Source organism: Cetorhinus maximus, chromosome 11 (assembly GCF_964194155.1).
Source record: "Cetorhinus maximus chromosome 11, sCetMax3.hap1.1, whole genome shotgun sequence".
NCBI classification, from domain to species: domain Eukaryota; kingdom Metazoa; phylum Chordata; class Chondrichthyes; order Lamniformes; family Cetorhinidae; genus Cetorhinus; species Cetorhinus maximus.
This window is the reverse complement of record NC_135889.1, coordinates 121,778,579-121,799,333: the sequence shown is the minus strand read 5'-3', so window position 1 is coordinate 121,799,333 and position 20,755 is coordinate 121,778,579. Positions and strand designations below refer to the sequence as shown.

At 47.8% G+C, this 20,755-nt stretch overlaps 1 protein-coding gene across 1 annotated transcript in view; it reads left to right on the top strand.

Annotated features, from left to right (window-relative positions):
* The window catches only part of LOC144686877 (anion exchange protein 3-like), a 192,730-nt gene that overhangs the window by 154,320 nt on the left and 17,655 nt on the right, over window positions 1–20,755 (top strand). The window contains exons 16-21 of the mRNA XM_078552685.1: window positions 2,489–2,683; window positions 5,523–5,720; window positions 9,516–9,605; window positions 14,188–14,354; window positions 16,015–16,268; window positions 19,352–19,521. Coding sequence (XP_078408811.1) covers window positions 2,489–2,683; window positions 5,523–5,720; window positions 9,516–9,605; window positions 14,188–14,354; window positions 16,015–16,268; window positions 19,352–19,521 — 1,074 coding nt within the window. The remainder of the gene's footprint in view (window positions 1–2,488; window positions 2,684–5,522; window positions 5,721–9,515; window positions 9,606–14,187; window positions 14,355–16,014; window positions 16,269–19,351; window positions 19,522–20,755) is intronic.

Sequence of the window (20,755 nt, the reverse complement as noted above, 5' to 3'; positions counted from 1 at the left end):
AAGAAAAGCCAGCATGGATTTCTTAAAGGAAAATTGCATTTAACTAACTTGCTGGAGTTTTTTGAAAAGGTAACAGGAGAGGGTTGATGAGGGCAATGCTGTTGATGTGCTGTACATGGATTTTCAAAAGTCATTTGATACGGTGCCACACAACAGACTTGTGCAAAAAGTTATAGCTCATGGAGTAAAAGGGACAGTAGCAACATGGATACAAAATTGACTGAGTGACAGGAAACAGAGAGTAATGGTTAATGGATGTTTTTTGAGCTGGAGGAAGGTTTGTAGTGGAGTTCCCCAGGGTTCAGTGTTGGAACCCTTGCTTTTCCTGATATGTATTCATGACCTGGACCTTGGTGTACAGGGCACAATTTCAAAATTTGGGGATGATATGAAATGAAATACGAAATGGAAGCAATGTAAACTGTGAGGAGGATAGTGTAAAACTTCAAAAGGACATGGAGAAGTTAACAAGTTAGGCGTACAGGTGGCAGATGAAGTTCAATGTGGAGAAGTGTGAGGTGATTCATTTTGGTAGGAAGAACATGGAGAGACAATATAAAATAAGGGGTACAACTCTAAAAGGGGTGCAGGAACAGAGAGACTTGGGGGTGCATAAGCCATTAAAGGTGCTAGGACAGGTTGAGAGAGTGGTTAATAAAGCACACAGTATCATGGGTTTATTACTAGAGGCATAGAGTACAAGAGCAAGGAGGTTATGTTGAACTTGTATAAGATACTAGTTCAAGCTCAACTGGAGTATTCCGTCCAGTTCTAGGCGCTGCACTTTAGGAAGGATGTGAAGGCATTGGAGCGAGTGAGTGCAGAAAAGAGTGCAGAGAATGGTTCCATGGATGAGGAACTTCAGTTATTACGATAGATTGGAGAAGCTAAGACTTTTCCTTGGAGAAGAGAAGATTGAGAGATTTGATACAGGTGTTCAAAATCATGAGGGATCCGGACATAGTAGATAGGGAGAAATTGTTCCCACTTGTGAAAGGATCGAGAATGAGAGGGCACAGATTTAAGATAATTGGCAAAAGTGACATGAGGAAAAAAATTTTCACGCAGCGAGTGGTTAAGGTCTGGAATGCACTTCCTGAGTGTGGTGGAGACAGGTTCAATTGAGAAATTCAAATGGAATTAGACTTGCCTGAAAAGGAAGAGTGTGCAGGGTTACGGGGAGAAGGCAGGAGGATGGCACTAGGTGAGTCGCTCATTCAGAGAGCCAGCGCAGACAGGATGGGCCGAATGGCCTCCTTCTGCACTGCAATTGTGCGATTCTGTGATTTTAAAAAGTCAATGATTGTAACTTATATTGATGTAGAGACATTATAATTTATTTTTTTTTACAGGAAAGAGGGATGTTATTTTGTAATATTATCCGTAAAGGTTTAGGACCTAATTGCTAAGTGAATGTACATCCCAGGTGCCACATTGACTGTAGCCAGGTGATGAGGAATAATGTATCAGTCCACCGGCCACATGGAGAGCTGTAAGAAATGCACTCAATGAAGCTGCAGCATTTTGAGTCTAAAATTTAGTTTGATCATTTCAAACTTCTGGGAACAAGAAGATATAACACCCACTGAGTAACACTGGGACCAGTGATGGCTGACAGCTGAAGAGTTTCCAACTGAGTTACTACTGGAGGCTGGTTAGGGGAACTGAGCTAAAAGATGACTTCATGATGCCTGTGACAAGTAGGCTGAGTTGTGCCGGCCTTGGCAATTTCTGATGTGCTCCCAAACCCTCTGCCCCGTGGTGATTTGTATTGAATCTTCTCTCAAAATGACAGTTAGATGGACAGTGGATTGAAGGAGGAAGCCTTTCAGCCCCTCGGGCTTGTTCTGCTATTCAGTAAGCTCTTGGCTGATCTGCACCACATTAGTTCCTAATGCCTTTGCCTACCAAATAAATCAAACCATCTCAGTTTTGAAATTGTCGATTCATTCCCCAGCCGCTACAGCGTTTTGGGGGAGAGAAAGTTCCAGATTTCCACTCCTCTTTGTGTGAAGAAATGCCCCCTGACATCACCCCTGAATGGCCTGGCTCAAATTTTAAGGTTCTGCCCCATTTCTCTGGACTCACACTCCAAAGGAAATAGTTTCACTCTGTCGATCCCATCAAGTCCTTTAATCATCTTAAACACCTCAATTAGATCACCCCTTAATCTTCTAAACTTAAGAGAATACATACCCAGTCTCTGCAACGTTTCCTCATAGTTTAACCCTCTTTGCCCTCTTATCATTCTGGTGAATCCCTCCAGAAGGGCTGAGTGGACAATGGGACAATAGGACCATGTTCTGTGATTGACTTCATCAGCCTGTCACAGAACATGGTCTCCAAAGATAGTTTGAAATAAATATTGTAGCATTGATCAGTTTTGAGAGGAGCTGTGATTGACATCTGGCACCTTCAGAGTTAACTCATCTCTGCCTTTCCTTCCCCTTCACCTCCCCCCCCACCACCATCCCTCCCACATCGCCAGTTCAGCAAGACACAGAAATTGGACTACCTCACGGGTCGGGTGTGGATTGGCTTCTGGCTCACGATCATTGTGATCGCTACGGTGGCCTTTGAGGGCAGTTTACTGGTACGCTACATCTCGCCCTTCACGCAGGAGATTTTTGCCTTCCTCATCTCCATCATCTTCATCTATGAGACCTTCCACAATCTTTATGAGGTAAGTGCCCACTCAAAGTGCACAAAAAACCGATGGCTCTTTTGAAGCTGCCCGAAAGTCTTTCCCGCTTTCAGCAAATGTCAGCTTTCTATTTTTTACAAAAAACGTTAACCGTCAATTAAACTGAGAGCAGGAACTGACTGCAGAGCAGTGACTGGAGGAACAGCGAACACGGGAGAGACATGTCTGCCCCATACTTGCTGTTCCAGCTCAACCAATCATAGGTTCCCTCTCTCCCGCTTTCGCTGCTGCTCCTTCAATTAAAGGTTCTGTATCTGGAGCAGTAAAAGGGGCAGAGAGGAATCCATGATTGGAGGAGCTGGAACAGTAAGCGTTAGAGAGACAGAATCCATGATTGGAAGAGCAGCTCCTTCTCTCCCGTGCTTGCTGCTGCTCCAACCGCAACTCTGGCTGGTCCCAGGAGACTTTCAGCTTGTCCTCTCCCACTGCCAGGCCACCGATGGCAGTGGCTGAAGCGAGGACTTCACCTTCCCACTCTTGGTCCTCCCCCACCCCTGGGGAACCTTACCCCTGTTGTACTCGTCCCAGTGCAGAGAGCCAGCAGGTACTTGTTCTTGGAGTGGGCCCTCTTGTTAATGTTGAAGCTAAGGGGTGATTAAGGGATGAAGCTACTCTCCAAGTGGACTGAGTGCTTGGGAGCACCCGTGTAGTGCCTCAATTTGAATTATCGCTTTGAATTATCAGTTATTGAGCGAGTTATCAGTGATTTTGGCCATTATTCTCATTAATATTTAGATTTCCGCTTCCTCTCTGTTCTGTTAATATTGGTAGGAAATTTGGTTTACAACTGAGAGTAAGGGAAAACTAAAGGCACTCTTCACATAAGGTGTGTTTAAGCCGCTTTTACAGTCTGCTAATACCACCGGCCTAGAGGATCTGCATGTTGGGAGTTGGCAGCAGTAGCCCAATATAAAAGTGGCTTCAAAATCTGAATCCATAAACCTGCTCAACTTAGTTTCAAATGAAGTTGAATAGCTGTTTCCACCAGTATTCCCTGTGCCCCATCTGTTGCATTTCTGGTTAGTGATTCCCTTTATTGTGTGGATTTGCTTCACGGGATCATTCTGGAGAAAATTGTAGTCCTAATTGCAAAAGCAGCATGCTCTGCCTTTTTGTTACTAAAGGAACCTCATATTTCTGGATGTGTCTGCGTTTGTGCACATGTGTGTACTCGTTTGTTAATGCAAGGTCCCTGAGAAGCAAACAAACAGGTCAGATGACACTGTAAGTGGGGAGGGAGGAGGCTGAAGGTTCCCCTAAGGTGCACAATAGTCTTGCACCGGCACCAGACCTGGAGGATTGATAGAGGCGTGCAAAATTATGAAGGGTTTTAACAGAGTAGATAAGGAGAACTTTTTTAAAAATCGTTCACAGGATGTGGACATAGGCTGGCATTTAATGTCCATCCCTATTCGTCCGTGAGAAGGTGGTGCTAATATCCTACTTGAATACAACTGAGTGACTTTCTGAACCATTTCAGAGGGGCAGTTAAGGGTCAACCACATTTGCTGTGGGTCTGGAGTCACACGTAGGCCAGACCGGGTAAGGAAGGCAGATTTCCTTCCCGAAAGGGTACGAGCGAACCAGATGGGTTTTCACAACAATCCGAGTAGCTTTATATTCCCAATGTATCTGATTAATTGAATTTAAATTCCCCCAGCTGCCATGGTGGAATTTGAAATCATGCCTCGGGATGATTCTTTTTTCAGTTATTTACTCTTTCATGGGATGTGGGCATCGCTGGCTAGGCCAGTATTTGTTACCCGTCCCCAATTGCCATTGCAAAGGTGGTGATGAGCCACCTTCTTGAACCGCTACAGCCCATGTGGTGTAGGTACACCCACAGTGCTGTTAGGGAGGGAGTTCCAGGATTTTGACCCAGCGACAGTGAAGGGACGGCCGATATAGTTCCAAGTCAGAATGGCGTGTGGCTTAGAGGGGAACTTTCAGATGATGGTGTTCCCATGCATCTCCTGCCCTTGTCCTTTGAGGCGGTAGAGGTCATGGGTTTGGAAGGTGCTGTCAAAGGAACCTTGGTGAGTTGTTGCAGTGCATCTTGTGGGTGGTACACACACTGCTGCCACTGTGCATCGGTGGTGGAGGCACTAAATGTTTGAGATGGTGGATGGGGCGCGAATCAAGCAGGCTGTTTTGTCCAAGATGTTGTCAAGCTTCTCGAATGTTGCTGGGGCAGCACTCATCCAGTCAAGTGGAGATTATTCCATCACACTTCTGTTTTGTGCCTTGTAAATGGTGGACAGGCTTTGGGGAGTCAGGAGGCAAGATACTCAGCCTCTGACCTGCACTTGTAGCCAGTGTTTATATGGCTACTCTGGTTCAGTTTCTGGTCAATGGTTGATAGTGGGGGGGATTGAGCAATGGTAATGCCATTGAATGTCAATTAATCCAAATCTCTTTGGCTATTAGTCCAGTAACATAACCACCGTGCTGCCGTACTCACAGGAAAGCTGTTTTAAGTGGCAGAAGGTTCACTGATCAGAGGGCACAGATTTAAAGTAATTGGCAAAAGAATCAACAGTGACACAAGGATAAAAAATCTCCTGCTGTGAGTTGTGATCTAGAATGCACTGTCTGAACATGAAAGTAGAGTCAATGATAACTTTCTAAAGGGAATTGGATAAATAGTTGAAAATTTGCAGGGCTATGGGGAAAGAGCAAGGGGAATGTGACTAGTGGATAGCTTTTTCAAAGAGCTGGCAAGGGCACAGTGGGCTGAATGGCCTCCTTCTGTATGAATCAATGATTCTATGATCTCTCTGTTGTATAGTGCTGATTTTTTTTCCCTTCCTGTCTCTAGGTCTTTGAGGAAAACCCACTCCTGAAGACATACCCACCTATTTCTCAGCCGAAGTCCAATACTACTGAGCCGCTTATACCCACCACACAACAGATGCAACCCAACACAGCCCTTCTGTCTCTTGTCATGATGGTTGGCACTTTCTTCATTGCATATTTCATGAGGAAATTCCGGAATAGCCGGTTCCTAGGAGGAAAAGTAAGTATGCGGAATGGTGACCATGAAACTACCAGATTGTCATAAAAAACCCACCTGCTTCAGTAATGGGAATCTGCCGTCCTTACCTGGTCTGGCCGACAGGTGCCTCCAGGCCCACAGCGATGTGGTTGACTCTTCATACCACACCAGCAGAGAATTTGTGCCCTACCTCTCCATATCCTGTTAAATCCAATAATTGTATGTTGGAGAAAAGAGTCTGAAGCTAGCCTGTACCTTAAAACAGGTTTATTTCCAAAGCAGCAAAGTGAAGTCACAGACTCTCCCAATTCCTCCCAGCCTCTCCAGCGTGAGCTGGTTTATATGCCCTTACAATGATCCCCTAATCCTTCCCTAACTGGGGACAGCTGTGCTTTATTACCATTTTAAAGCATGCATTTCATTGCAATATGAATCCAACATTAACATACCCTGCCCTGTCACCACATAGCCCACCCACCCCCACCCTCCCCAGCAACAGAAGGAGATACTAAGACAGGTGGTGACAAGTTTGGTCAAAGAGACTCATAGACGTTTACAGCACAGAGGAATGCCATTCGGCCCATCGTGTCCACGCTGGTCAACACAGATCTGACTACACTAATCCCATTTTCCCTGGAGGCTATGGCAACGCAAGTAAATATCTAAATACATCTTAAATGTTATGAGAGTTTCTGACTCAACCACCCTTTCAGGCAGTGAGTTCCAGACTCCCACCACCCTCTGGGTGAAAATATTTCTCCTCAGCTCCCCGCTTACCTTAAATCTATGCCACCTGGTTATTGACCCCTCTACTAATGGAAAAAGGGCCTTCCTATCCACCCTATCTATGTCCCTCATAATCTTATACACCCCTCTCAACCTTCACTGCTCCAAGGAAAACAACTCCAGCTTAACCAATCTTTCCTCATAGCTCAGACCCTCCAGCCCAGGCAGCATCCTGGTAAATCTCCTCTGCACCCTCTCTGGTGCAATCACATCCTTCCTATAATGTGGTGACCAGAACTGCATGCAGTATTCCAGTTGTGGCCTAACCAGTATTTTATACAGTTCCAGCATAACCTCCCTGCTCTTGTATTCTAAGCCTCGGCTAATAAAGGCAAGTGTCCCATAACTTCTTAACCACCTTACTTACCTGCCCTGCTACCTTCAGGGAGTTCAATTTTTAAGGAGCATCTTAAGGGAGGAGAGAGGCAGAGAGATGTAGGGAGGGAATTCCAGAGTTTAGGGCCCAGACAGCTAAAGGCACGGCCACCAATGGTGGGGTGATTAAAATTGGGGATGTGCAAGAAGCCAGAATTAGAGGAGCGCAGAGATCTCGGAGGGTTATGGGTCTGGAGGTGGTTACAGAGATGGTGGGGGAGGTGAAGGGGTGGGGGGAGGAGGGGGAGCCTGGGTTCCTGTGGTGAGACATGTAAAGAGATTTGAACACATGGATGAGGACTTTAAAACGGAGGCATTCAGACTAGGAGCCAATGTAAGCTGAGAGGGCACTGTGTGAATGGGACCCGGTGTGAGTTTTGGATGAACTGAGATTAATGGGAGGTGAAAGATGGAAAACCTGTGAGGAGACCGTTGGAATAATCAATTCTCAAGGTAAGAAGCCCATGAATGAGGAGATTCGACAGCATATGAGTTGAGGCCGGAGTGGAGTTGGACGATGTCACAGAGGTTCAGCTAGGTGGCCTTGGTGATGGAGAGGATATAGGGCTCAGACCTCAGCTCAGGTTCAAATGGGACACTGACAGGGGGTCAAGATACATTTTTTTTCAAGGACTGTTCTTGAGATTTTCTCAAGGGCTTCTTTTTGGTTTTCAAGGGCTCCTTTATCATTTTCACGTGAGGAGTTCAGGATACCACTCTTTCTTAATTCCTCAGCATTTTCTTCCAAATTTGGATTCTAAATACAATTCACAATAATAAACTAAGACCAGATTCATCTTGAATTCCAACTACTTGGCACAATGAAACAGAAGTTACAGGGCTTCAGAGAGTGTAGATCTACAGAAAGTGTTTAACATAAGGAATAAGATTGAATGTTGTAATCTAATCAAGAACTTCAATTCTAAGCCAATTGGGCCTCACTGACAATGAGCGTCACCTCACTGAGCAGGATAAATAATATCCTTCTAACCCAAATCTGGTTTATGATACCTTGTGGGAAATGTCAGCTCAAAGTACCAAGTTACTGAACAGAATTTACAAAAACACAACCCATAAGATAATGTTCTACCGCCTCTCTCTCCACCCTGCACTCAGGTGGGTGAGAGAGAGAGACATGCACTCATCCTGGGCTGCTGCCCGCCACTGCTGGCCACTCCCAAGGGTGCAAACCCGGCCCAGTTGAAGCCGGGCCTGGACACAGCTATCGGCGGCTCCCCCGGGGCTCGAAGCCGGGGCCTAGCGAGCCTCTGCCAGCAAAGGAACAAGCACAGGACAAAAAGAGACCGCAAACTCCACGGCAACTCATCCCTGAGAGACAGCAGGCTCGGCTGCTCAGGGGAGCGGGTCTCCAGTTTCCTGTCGGCTGCGCATCCACCAGGTACTGCACAGTGCGCAAGGGTGACTATGCTAAGAGTGTCAAGGCTGGAGTTTTCCCCCCCCCCACTACCAGACCGCGTGACCGCTGTCAAAATCCTGGAGCTGGCCAGCGACGAGGCCCGAGATGACAAGGAGACTCACATCAGCCATTATTCTTTCATGGGATGTGGGAAAGGCCAGCATTTGTTGCCCTTCCCTAATTGCCCTTGAACTGAGTGACTTGCTAAGACATTTGAGAGGGCAGTTAAGAGTCAACCGCATCGATGTGGGTCTGGAGTCACATGTAAGCCAGACCGGGTAAAATTTCCTTCTCTAAAGGGGATTAGTGAACCAGTCAGGTTTTTGCAACAATTGATGGTTTCATTGTCACCGTTACTGAGACTAGCTTTCAACTCCAGATTTATTAAGACAATCAAATTCTACCAGCCGCTGTAGTGGGATTCGAACCCATGTCCCCACAGCATTTACTTGGGCCTCTGGATTACTAGTCCAGTGACACCATCATCTCCCCATTGTCATCATTCGAGGGAGATGGTGGCATACCATGGCCTGGCTTACCCAGTCTAGTCTACATGTGACTCCAGACCCACAGCACTGTGGTTGCCACTCAGTTCAAGGGCAGTTAGGGATGGACGGCAAATGCTGGCCTTGCCAGCGATGTCCACATCCCATTTGAAAGCATTTTTAAAAACTCCTCCGTCACCTGCAGCTCGCCATCAGCAATGACGAGGAGTTCAACAAGCTGCTGGGAGGACTCACCATAGACCCCCCAGGGTGAGGTCCTGCCCAAGAAATCTGGACAACTCAGGTAAGGTAAACGGACAAGATCAGAAAAAAAACGTGGGATGAAGGGGACCTGCGATTGGAGGGCCTGGGGCAGCAACATGGGAAAAACAGACTATGTGATTGGAGGAACAAATCCTCACTGATCCCGTCTCCCATGCTCACTGCTCCTCCAATCAAAATACACACGATGATCTTAAATTTTTCGCCACTGCCATTGAGTTTTCGGGGGCTATGAGTGAGTGAGGTTTCCAAGGTGAATTCAGCCACCCCGTGTATTTCGAACTCTGGACACCGTGGTAGTGAGGTAGGTCTGGTTCAGCTTGAGATTGTGGGAAAGGTGGAAATGGCTAGTTTCCACCCACGCTTCCCCAAACCCCCAACCCTCAATGCTCCTGACTCCCTTGTTATGCAGAAATAAAGCTCTCTATCATTACTGAAAAACCTAGCATTATTTTATTTGCCCACCTCCAGGCCCGACGCATCATTGGAGACTTTGGGATTCCCATTTCGATCCTGGTGATGGTAATTGTGGACATCGCAGTCACAGACACCCACACTGAGGTAAGTGTGTGTGTGTGTGTGTGTGTGTATGTGTGTGTGTGTGTATGTGTGTGTATGTATATATGTGTGTGTGTGTCTGTGTGTGTGGTGTGTGTGTAGTGTGTGTGTGTGTGTATATGTGTGTGTGTGTATATGTGTGTGTGTGTCTGTGTGTGTGGTGTGTGTGTAGTGTGTGCGTCTGTGTGTGTGTAGTGTGTGTGTGGTGTGTGTGTGTGTGTGGTGTGTGTGGGTGTGTGTGTGTATGGGTGTGTATGTGTGTGTGTCTGTGTGTGGTGTGTGTGTGGTGTGTCTGTGTGTGTGTGGTGTGTGTGTGTGTGTGTGTATGTTCGTGTGGTGTGTGTGTGTGTGGTGTGTGTGTGTGTGTGTATGTTCGTGTGGTGTGTGTGTGTGGTGTGTGTGTGTGTGTGGTGTGTGTGTATGTGTGTGTGTGTATGAGATCAGACATTACACCACTGGCTCATTTGGGGACTGTGTATTTGTGTTAGGGGGAGTGTTCCCTCCTCACCCGTCCTCAGAATGGAAGAGGTGGGTATTGGGATCAGGTTGGGAGCCGGGGGGATGAGGCGATCTTGTTCCACTTCCTTCCACCCAAGCTATCTGAGTAAAAGTAAAGCATTAAGAAGGAGAATCTGTAGGGGTTAGATGCTTCACAATGGACAAGGTTTATCCAGCCTTACCCACCCAGGTAGAAATGGATTCTCTGGGTCCTGGTGCTCTAAACGTCTGAAGCGTATATATATATATATATGTATATATAGACCTGCTGAGTTTTATTATTACAGGACTTTGATAAAGTAGACACAGAGGGCTGGATTTTACATGCCCCTGCCGGGTAATGTTTTCGGCAGGGGGCACATAAAATAGGGGGGGATGCCCAGTCCATCTCCGAGCTCGCCCGAAATCGGCAGCCCACCTGCCGTATTCAAACAAATAATCAAAGGCCAATTGAGCTTGTTAACAAGCCAGCTGACCCCGATAATACACTGCCCGTGCTATACTATGGCTGCCATGGGCAGTCGGGTAGGAGTGGGCAGGCTGTCTTTTTAAAAATGTTTTTATAAGGACCAGAAGGAAGTAGGGGGGTGGTGGGGGAAGGGGGGGGGTACTATCTTCGGAGGGTGCCCTTTACCCATCAGGGGGCACCCGCCTGCTCTCCTGAACCCACAACCCCCACCCACCCTGCCCCCTCTCCCTAAGCAGCCCAAACCCTCCCCACCCCATACTCTGGACTCACCTTACTCCGGGATCCATTGGGCCCTCTTCGAGGGACCGGCCGTAGTACCCGGAGTGCCCGCTAATGAGATCTTGGTGCTGCTGGAGCTGCTCCCGAGGGTGGGACTTCCTCCCGAGTGAGAGGCGGAATTCCCACAGTGAGCCAACTTAGCCCTACCTGCAGTGCATTAGGTCATAAAAAAACAAAAATAAAAATACCTGGAAAAACTCAGCAGGTCTGGCAGCATCTGCGGAGAGGAGCACAGTTAACGTTTCGAGTCCGTATGACTCTTCAACAGAACTAAGTAAAAATAGAAGAGAGGTGAAATATAAGCTGGTTTAAGGGGGGTGGGACAGGTAGAGCTGGATAGAGGGCCAGTGATAGGTGGAAATTGCCAAAAGATGTCACAGACAAAAGGACAAAGAGGTGTTGAAGGTGGTGATATTATCTAAGGAATGTGCTAATTAAGGGTAGAAAGCAGGACAAGCAAGGTACAGATAGCCCTAGTGGGGGTGGGGTGGGGGGAAGGAATCGAAATAGGCTAAAAGGTAGAGATAAAACAATGGATGGAAATACATTTAAAAATATTGGAAATAGGTGGGATAAGAAAAGTCTATATAAATTATTGGAAAAAAAAAGGGGGGGATCGCAAAGGGGGTGGGAATGGAGGAGAGAGTTCATGATCTAAAATTGTTGAACTCAATATTCAGTCCGGAAGGCTGTAAAGTGCCTAGTCGGAAGATGAGGTGCTGTTCCTCCAGTTTGCGTTGAGCTTCACTGGAACAATGCAGCAAGCCAAGGACGGACATGTGGGCATGAGAGCAGGGTGGAGTGTTGAAATGGCAAGCGACAGGGAGGTCTGGGTCATGCTTGCAGACAGACCGAAGGTATTCCGCAAAGCAGTCACCCAGTCTGCGTTTGGTCTCTCCAATGTAGAGGAAACCGCATTGGGAGCAACGAATGCAGTAGACTAAATTGAAGGAGGTGAAAGTGAAATGCTGCTTCACTTGAAAAGAGTGTTTGGGCCCTTGGACAGTGAGGAGAGGGGAAGTAAAGGGGCAGGTGTTGCACCTTCTGCGGTTGCATGGGAAGGTGCCGTGGGAGGGGGTTGAGGTGTAGGGGGTGATGGAGGAGTGGACCAGGGTGTCACGGAGGGAACGATCCCTACGGAATGCCGCCGGGGGGGTGAAGGGAAGATGTGTTTCGTGGTGGCATCATGCTGGAGTTGGCGGAGATGGCTGAAGATGATCCTTTGAATGCGGAGGCTGGTGGGGTGATAAGTGAGGACAAGGGGGACCCTATCATGTTTCTGGGAGGGAGAGGAAGGTGTGAGGGCGGATGCGCGGGAGATGGGCCGGACACGGTTGAGGGCCCTGTCAACCACCGTGGGTGGAAAACCTCGGTTAAGGAAGAAGGAGGACATGTCAGAGGAGCTGTTTTTGAAAGTGGCATCATCAGAACAGATGCGACGGAGGCGAAGGAACTGAGAGAATGGGATGGAGTCCTTACAGGAAGCAGGGTGTGAGGAGCTGTAGTCGAGGTAGCTGTGGGAGTTGGTAGGCTTGTAATGAATATTGGTGGACAGTCTATCACCAGAAATTGAGACAGAGAGGTCAAGGAAGGAAGGGAAGTGTCAGAGATGGACCATGTGAAAATGATGGAGGGGTGGAAATTGGAAGCAAAATTAATAAATTTTTCCAGGTCCCGACGAGAGCATGAAGCAGCACCGAAGCAATCATCGATGTACCGGAGAAAGAGTTGTGGGAGGGGGCCGGAGTAGGACTGGGATAAGGAATGTTCCACATACCCCATAAAGAGACAGGCATAGCTGGGGCCCATGCGGGTACCCATAGCCACACCTTTTATTTGGAGGAAGTGAGAGGAGTTAAAGGAGAAATTGTTCAGTGAGAGAACAAGTTCAGCCAGACGGAGGAGAGTAATGGTGGATGGGGATTGTTCGGGCCTCTGTTCAAGGAAGAAGCGGAAGAAGCATTATCTTATGTCCAATTATGGGCAAGCTGGGCGACCTCTTCACCCCCCCCTCCCCCACCACCCCCACGCCCTGTATTATGCAGCGCAGAGAGAGTGTTTCCACCTGTGGGGAAGGGCAAAACTTGAGGCCATCAGTATAAGATAATCACCAAGAAATCAAACAGAGAAACCTCTTTGCCCAGAGAGTGGTGAGAATCACAGGGGAAAAAAAAAAGTCACAGAATTGTTCTAGTGCAGAAGGGGACCATTTGGCCCATCGTGTCTCCGAAAGGGCAATTCCCTTAGTGCCATTCTCTCACCTTCTCCCCATAGCTCTGCACATTCTTCCTTATCAGATAAATGTCTAATTCCCTTTCAGATGGTTTGAGTGAACCTGCCTCCACCACACTCTCAGGCAGCGCATTCCAAACTCTAACCACTCAGTGCGCAATAAAGTTTTGCCTCATGTCGCCATTACTACTTTTGCCAACCACTTTAAATCTGTGCCCACTTATTCTCGATTCTTTCCCTATCTACTCCATACACAGGGGCACTAAAACAATTATGATCTTTTCTCCACTCTTTGAACAATTTATTTTATTAATTATACAAACATTGGAGAAAAGTTGTTGTACGGAGCAAACTCGCTACCATAACTCCTTCGCGCAGCGAGCGGTTAGGATCTGGAATGCACTGCCTGAGAGTGTGGTGGAGGCAGGATCAATCGAGGCTTTCAAAAGGGAATTGGATTGTTATCTGAAAAGGAAGAATGTGCGGGGTTTCGGGCTGAGGGCAGGGGAGTAGCACTAGGTGCACTTGGAGAACAGGCACTGCCACAATGGGCCTCCTCCTGTGGTGCAACAATTCTTTGACTCTGTGGCCGCAGTGAGTAGTTGAGGTGAACAGTATCAATGCATTAAAGGGATAGCTGGGATAAAAGAGGGAGAAAGGAATAGAAGGATGTGGTGTTGGGGTTAGATGAAGAAGGGTGGGTGATGGCTCATATGGAGCATAAGCACAGCATAGGCCAGCTGGACTGAATGTTTGTATGCTGTAAAGTTTGATGGGGGGGGAGTCTAGAATGAAATCAGAGCAAGGCCTTTAAGGAGAGGAGTTTGGAAAATGTCATTACACAAGGAGTGGTAGACGTGTGAAACTCTCTCCCACTCCATCCCAATAGACGTTAGCTCAGTGAATAACTCTAAACCCAATCAATTGATTCTTGCCAGTCAAGCATATACCTAAGGATAAGATGCCAAGGTAGGTGGAAGGAATTAATTTATAAAGCAGTGCCACCTCATCGAATGGTGGCCAGGGTGGACTTGCGATATCCGGTCAGCAGGAGGCGAGCTGTGACCCGTCCTGTCTGATAACATTGACCTGTCTTTCACTCCGCAGAAACTAAATGTGCCCCTGGAATTTTCTGTCACTTCTCCCAACAAGCGAGGCTGGTTCATTCACCCAATGGGGAAGGATCAGAACTTCCCAACGTGGATGATATTTGGCTCGGTGATCCCCGCCTTGCTCCTGTTCATCCTCATCTTCATGGAGACGAACATTACGACGTGAGTACAGCCCCTTCACACCACCCCCTCTTCCGCTGGTGTGCCTTTGACCAGGATACAGCCCTGCCCCCAGACACAACAACAGCTTGCATTTATACAGTGTTTTTAACACAGTAAAACATCCCAAGACACCTCACAGGAGGATAATCAAACGTACATTTGACACCGAGCCATATAAGGGGCTATTAGGACAGGTCATCAAAAGCTTAGTCAATGACGGAGGTTTTAAGGAACGTTTTAAAGGAGGAGAGAGAGGCGGACAGGTTTATGGAGGGAATTCCAGAGCTTAGGGTCCAGGAAGCTAAAGGCACAGCCGCCAGTGGTGGATCAATTAAAATCAGGGATGCTCAAGAGGACAGAACTGGAGGAGCGCAGAAATCTTGGAGGGCTGTAGGGCTGGAGGAGATTACAGAGGAAAGGAGAGGATGAGGACGTAGACGGATCTGAAAACAAGGATGAGAATTTAAAAATCAAGGCTTTGCTGGTACGGGAGCCAGTGTAGGTCAACGAGCACAGGGGTGATGGGTGAATGGGACTAAGTTAGGATACGGGCAGCAGAGCTTTGAATGATTGATTACCTTCGCTATTTCAGAATTTGAAGGGAATAAAACTAATCTTAGCTGGGGCATTAAGGGGCACTTCAGTCAATCCCAATAGGCTGACATATTCGACCATGAGATTCTGTACCTGATCACGAACCAGTGACTCCTGCTAGAGTGTATAGAGAAAGGAATACTTGCATTTCTATAGGACGCCCCAAAGGGTCTTACAGCTAATGAAGTAGTTTTTGAATTGTAGTCACTGTTGTAATGTAGGAAATGCCACAGCCAATTAGTGCACAGCAAAAAAATTTGATGATGACCAAAATAATCTGTTTTTGTAACATCGGTTGAGGGAGAAATTTTAGTCAGGAAGCCAGGGAGAATTCCCCAGCTCGTCTTCAAAACAGTGGGGCCAGGGGACCTTTCACGTTCACCTGAGAGGGCAGACAGATTTAACATCTCATCAGAAAGATGGCACCTCCGACAGTGCAGCACTCCCTCAGTACTGTCAGACTGTCAACCTGGAAATTATGCTCAATTCTCTTGGGTGGGGCATGAACCCACAACCTTTCCACTCAGAGGCAATTTGGGGCTGACACCCCTAAATCTGAATGTAGCGCCAGGTTCCATGGTGACTGATAAAGGGAGTTCATGGAAAACACTGCCTAGTGTCGGGTAATTAGCACCGATAATTGAAGTAACGTCTCAAAACTAGGGGCATTTCCAATGCACCACCCAGTGCCGTACTGGACCAAGCATTTCCCCAGTTCTAATCCTAGGTCTGTACCAGATTAAGTTGGACTCAGGACCTCTAAATAGGGCAAAATAAAATCAGACAAGCTTTCCCTGTCCTACTCCCGCTCACAGCCTAGTAAATCCTAAAACAAGCACAGGCTGGGCCAGAATGGGGATCGGGCATGCCGGGCGATGTCAATCAGGCACTCAGGCTTGCAAGTGGGGAGTGGCCACTTGGCACACCAGTGCCCGAGGTACTGTCTCAAAGTGGGGAGGGGCGAATGTGTAAGAGACACGTTCTCTTGGAGGATTAGGAGGACCTCCTTTCTCGACACTGCTGACCCATTCCTTGTCGTTCTGCTTACGCCCTCTCCTTCCCTCAGTCTCATCGTCAGCAAGAAGGAACGGCGGCTGGTGAAGGGCTCGGGATTCCACCTTGACCTGCTGCTCATTGGCGTGGCGGGTGGCATCTGTGGCATCTTTGGGCTCCCGTGGCAGACGGGTGCCACCGTGCGGACCATTGCCCATGTCAACGCCCTGACGGTAATGAGCAAGAGCACTGCGCCAGGAGAGACACCAAAGATCGAGGAGGTGAAGGAGCAACGCATCACTGGAATCTCGGTGGCATTACTCGTGGGTGAGTCTCACACGCGGGTCTGCTTCACCTTAACCGCAACAACTGATCCTCGCCATTAACTGCTGACCCGAACCACTAACCCCAAATCCTAATCACTAATCCAAAATCCTAACCACCAACCCTAGCCCCAGCACAAAACCCTGATGCTGACCCTAAACCCCAAATCACGAACCCTAAATCATAACCACAAACTGTAAATACTAACCATGAAATCCTGCCCCTAACCCTAAACCCTAAATCGTGTGGGCACAACCATCTTCAGTCAGAAGTGCCAAGCCGATGATCCATCTCGGTCTCCTCCTGATGTCCACGGCATTACACATGCCAGTCTTCAGTCAATTCAATTCAGTCCGCGTGATATCAAGGCACTGGATACTGCAAAGACTATGGGTCCTGAAAACATTCCAGCGATAGTACTGAAGACTTGTGCTCCAGAACCTGCTGCACCCCTAGCCAAGTTGTTCCAGTCCAGCTACAACACTGGGATCTACCCGGCTATGTGGAAAATTGCCCGGGTATGTCCTGGACACAAAAGCAGGACAAATCCAACCCGGCCAATTATCGCCCCATCAGTCTACTCTCAATGATCAGTAAAGTGATGGAAGGAGTCGTCAACAGTGCTATCAAGTGACACTTACTCAGCAATAACCTGCTCACTGGTGCCCAGTTTGGGTTCCACCAGGGTCACTCAGCTCCTGACCCCATTACAGCCTTGATTCAAACATGGACAAAAGAGCTGAAACCCAGAGGTGAGGTGAGAGTGACTGCCCTTAACATCAAGGCAGCATTTGACTCCTTGACTGTGGCATCAAGGAGTCCTAGTAAAATTAAAGTCAGTGGGAATCAGGGGAAGATTGTGGTTGGAGTCATACCTAGCACAAAGGATGATGGTTGAGGTTGTTGGAGCTCAGTCATCTTAGGTCCAGGACATCGCTGCAGGAGTTCCTCAGGGTCATGTCCTAGGCCCAACCATCTTCAGCTGCTTCATCAATGACTTTCCATCATAAGGTCAGAAGTGGGGATGTTCGCTGATGACTACACAATGCTCAGGACCATTTGTGACCCCTCAGACACTGAAGCAGCCCATGTCCATATGCAGCAAGACCTGGACAACATTCAAGCTTGGGTTGAAAAGTGGCAAGTAACATTCGTGCCACACAGGTGCCAGGAAATAACCATCCCCAACAAGAGACATTCAGTGGTATTATCATCACTGAATCCCCCACTATCAACATCTTGGGGGTTACCATGGACCAGAAACTAAACTGGACTAGCCATAAAAATACTGTGGCTACAACAGTAGGTCAGTGGCTAGGAATCGTGCGGAGAGTAACTCACCTCCTGAGACCCCAAAGCCTGTCCACCATCTACAAGGCATAAATCAGGAGTGTGATGGAATATTCTCCACTTGCCTAGATGAGTGCAGCTCCCACAACACTCAAGAAGGTTGACACCATCCAGGACAAAGCAGCCCACTTGATTGGCTTAAACACTCACTCCCTCCACCACCAACGCACAGTGGCGGTAACGTGTACCATCTATAAGATGCACTGCAGCAACTTGTTATGATCCTGGACCAGACCCCCAAGTTTTTGGTATGATCCAGTTAAGGACCAGTAATGTTTTGTTTTAAGTAGGCAATGTTTGCTATCCAAGACAAAGAGAATAAAGTCACACGAATCCAAGGTTCCTGAACAAATAAAGTAAAATACTATACAAGGTCAGGAAGATAAAACAATTCATAATATATATCTTATACTCTAACATTCAGGGTTAATATGCGGTAAATGTGAATTAACAGGCAAACTGTGGTGTAACACCCACGCCACACATTGAATAGCAAATGCGACTAAAACAGATCCCACGGATTTATCAGCAACACACCCACATGTCAGTAAACACTGAGCCAACCAATCTCATTGAAATTCTGTCTCTCTCACAAGGGATTTCAGTCTCTCCCTTTGAAGAGCTATCCTTGGAATTCTCTCCAAAAGTCTCCCCAACTCAGACTGCCTCACTTTGCAGGGTTTCCATCTCGTCCCCTGAGACTCAGTTCCCCTGGGTCCCTGAGTCTGCACTCCACCACCAACTCACAAAGCACACTTTCTGCTCTTCAACCACGCTGAGCAAAACACTGCTGCTCCAAAGAGTTATCCTTGCCCCGGCGTCACTCAGCATGGAGTCACCAGCCTTCTACTGTCTTCTTAGATCTCCAGGGCTTCTCCCAAGCCTTCGTTATTTAAAGCCTGCGAACCACAGCACTTTTACTGTTTGGAGTATCTTTCGTTGCGCCTCTTCCAAGTGGTTCCTATCAGTGGCCTCCTTCTCCCACTAGCTCCTTCTCAGTCGCTTTCCCTGGGACCTCTCCCTGTCCCCTCTCCCTGGGTACACTCCCTGGGGTCCCTCTTCTGGGACCTCTCCCTGTCCCCTCTCCCTGTCCCCCGTCTGGGACTCCTTTCCAGTGCGGCGCCCCGCTCCTCGATCACATGATGGGGATTTTTGCGCTGTTTTTGTTTTTTACTCTCTTCACCCAGGCCCTTGTCTTTGGCCCGAAGGTCTCCAAACGCTGGACTGCGCATTGACGGAAACACCAAGGTCAATGCTGAGACCTGCAGTTCCTGGGCCCTGCTCGACGATGAGGTCAGTCTGGACCGCGTAACAAACTCACCAAGACTCCATCGTCAGCACCTTCCAAACCCGTGACCTCTACCACCTGGAAGGACAAGGGCAGCAGATAGATGGGAACACCACCACCTGGAAGTTCCGCCCAATCCACTCACCATCCTGACTTGGAAATATATCACTGTTCTTTCACTGTCGCTGGGTCAAAATCCTGGAACTCCCTCCCTAACAGCACTGTGGGTGTACCTACACCACATGGACTGCAGCGGTTCGAGAAGGCAGCTCACCCACCACCTTCTCAAGGGGCAATTCAGGATGGGCAATAAATGCTGACCTAGCCAGTGGCGCCCACATCCCATGAGCAAATAAATGAAAGGAAAGAATAAACAATAAGGGAGGGGAGTTGTTGCAATATGAGCGCTTGCTGATGTCGTGTTTTTCTCCCCTATCCTTTCCTCCAGGTCTCTCTGTGGTCATGAGTAAGATTCTCCAGTTGATTCCGATGCCGGTTTTGTTTGGAATCTTCCTGTACATGGGCGTGACATCGCTAACAGGAATCCAGCTGTATGAACGCCTGCTGCTGATGTTCATCCCATCGAAGCACCACCCAGATCACGTCTACGTGACAAAAGTGAGTGTGTCTCTTTATGTCTGTCATTTGGGGTTTGCTCCCCTCTCCTTGGGGGTGCCCACTCTTACACTGGGGTACAAGTTCATTACTCACCCATGACCACAGCTGGTGATTGCTGGCAGCATGTTCAACTGCTGGAAACCAATCCGAGCCTTACCCAACACCTCCCACTTCACATCAGAGGTCAGGAGCAGCTCAGTTTGGTCCTTGTATCCAAGGAAGGATATACTTGTGCTGGAGGCGGTGCAGTGAAGGCTCACTAGATTGGTTCCTGGTATGAGAAGCTGAGTAAATTGGGTCTATATTCTCTGGAGTTTAGAAGAACGAGAGGCGATCTCATTGCCGTGTGAGTTGGAATCAAATGTTGGCAGAAAAGACGGTGGCTGAACAATGGGCCACCTTCAAAGTAAAAGCATTGCAGACAATGTCAAGGTATATTCCCTTGAAGGGGAAAGGTAGGACAAATAAATCCAGAGCGCCCTGGATGATGAGAGAGATAGAGGTGAAGATGAAAAGGAAGAAGTGCGCGTACAGCAGATGTCAGGTAGAAAATACAATGGAGAATCAGGCTGAATACAGAAGGACCAAAGGGGAATTGAAAAAACTAATAAGGAAAGCAAGGAGAGAGCACGAAAAGAGACTGGCAACTAATATAAAAGGGAATCCCAATGTCTTCTACAAGCACAGAAACAATAAAAGGGTGGTAAAAGAAAGAGTAGGGCCAATTAGGGATAAAAAAGTGGACTTGCAAGTGGAGGCAGGAGAAATAGCGGGGGTATTAAATGAGTACTTTGCATCTGTCTTTACAAAGCAAGAAGATGCTACCCAGGTTGACGTGAGAAAGAGGAAGTAACTGGTACACTAGAAGAATTTACAATTGAGAAGGAGGAGGTTTTAGAATGGCTTTCTATACTTAAAATAGATAAGGTACCAGGACCAGATGAGGTGCATCCAAGGGTACCGTAGGAAGTGAGTTTTTTTTTTATTCATTCACGGGTTGTGGGCTTCACTGGCTGGGCCAGCATTTATTGCCCATCCCTAATTGCCCTTGAGAAGGTGGTGGTGAGTTGCATCTTGAACTGCTGCAGCCCATGTGGTGCAGGCACACCCACAGTGCTCTTAGGGAGGGAGTTCCAGGATTTTAGCCCAGCGACAGTAAAGGAACGGCGATATATTTCCAACTCAGGATGGAGAGTGGCTTGGAGGGGAACTTCTAGGTCGTGGTGTTCCCATC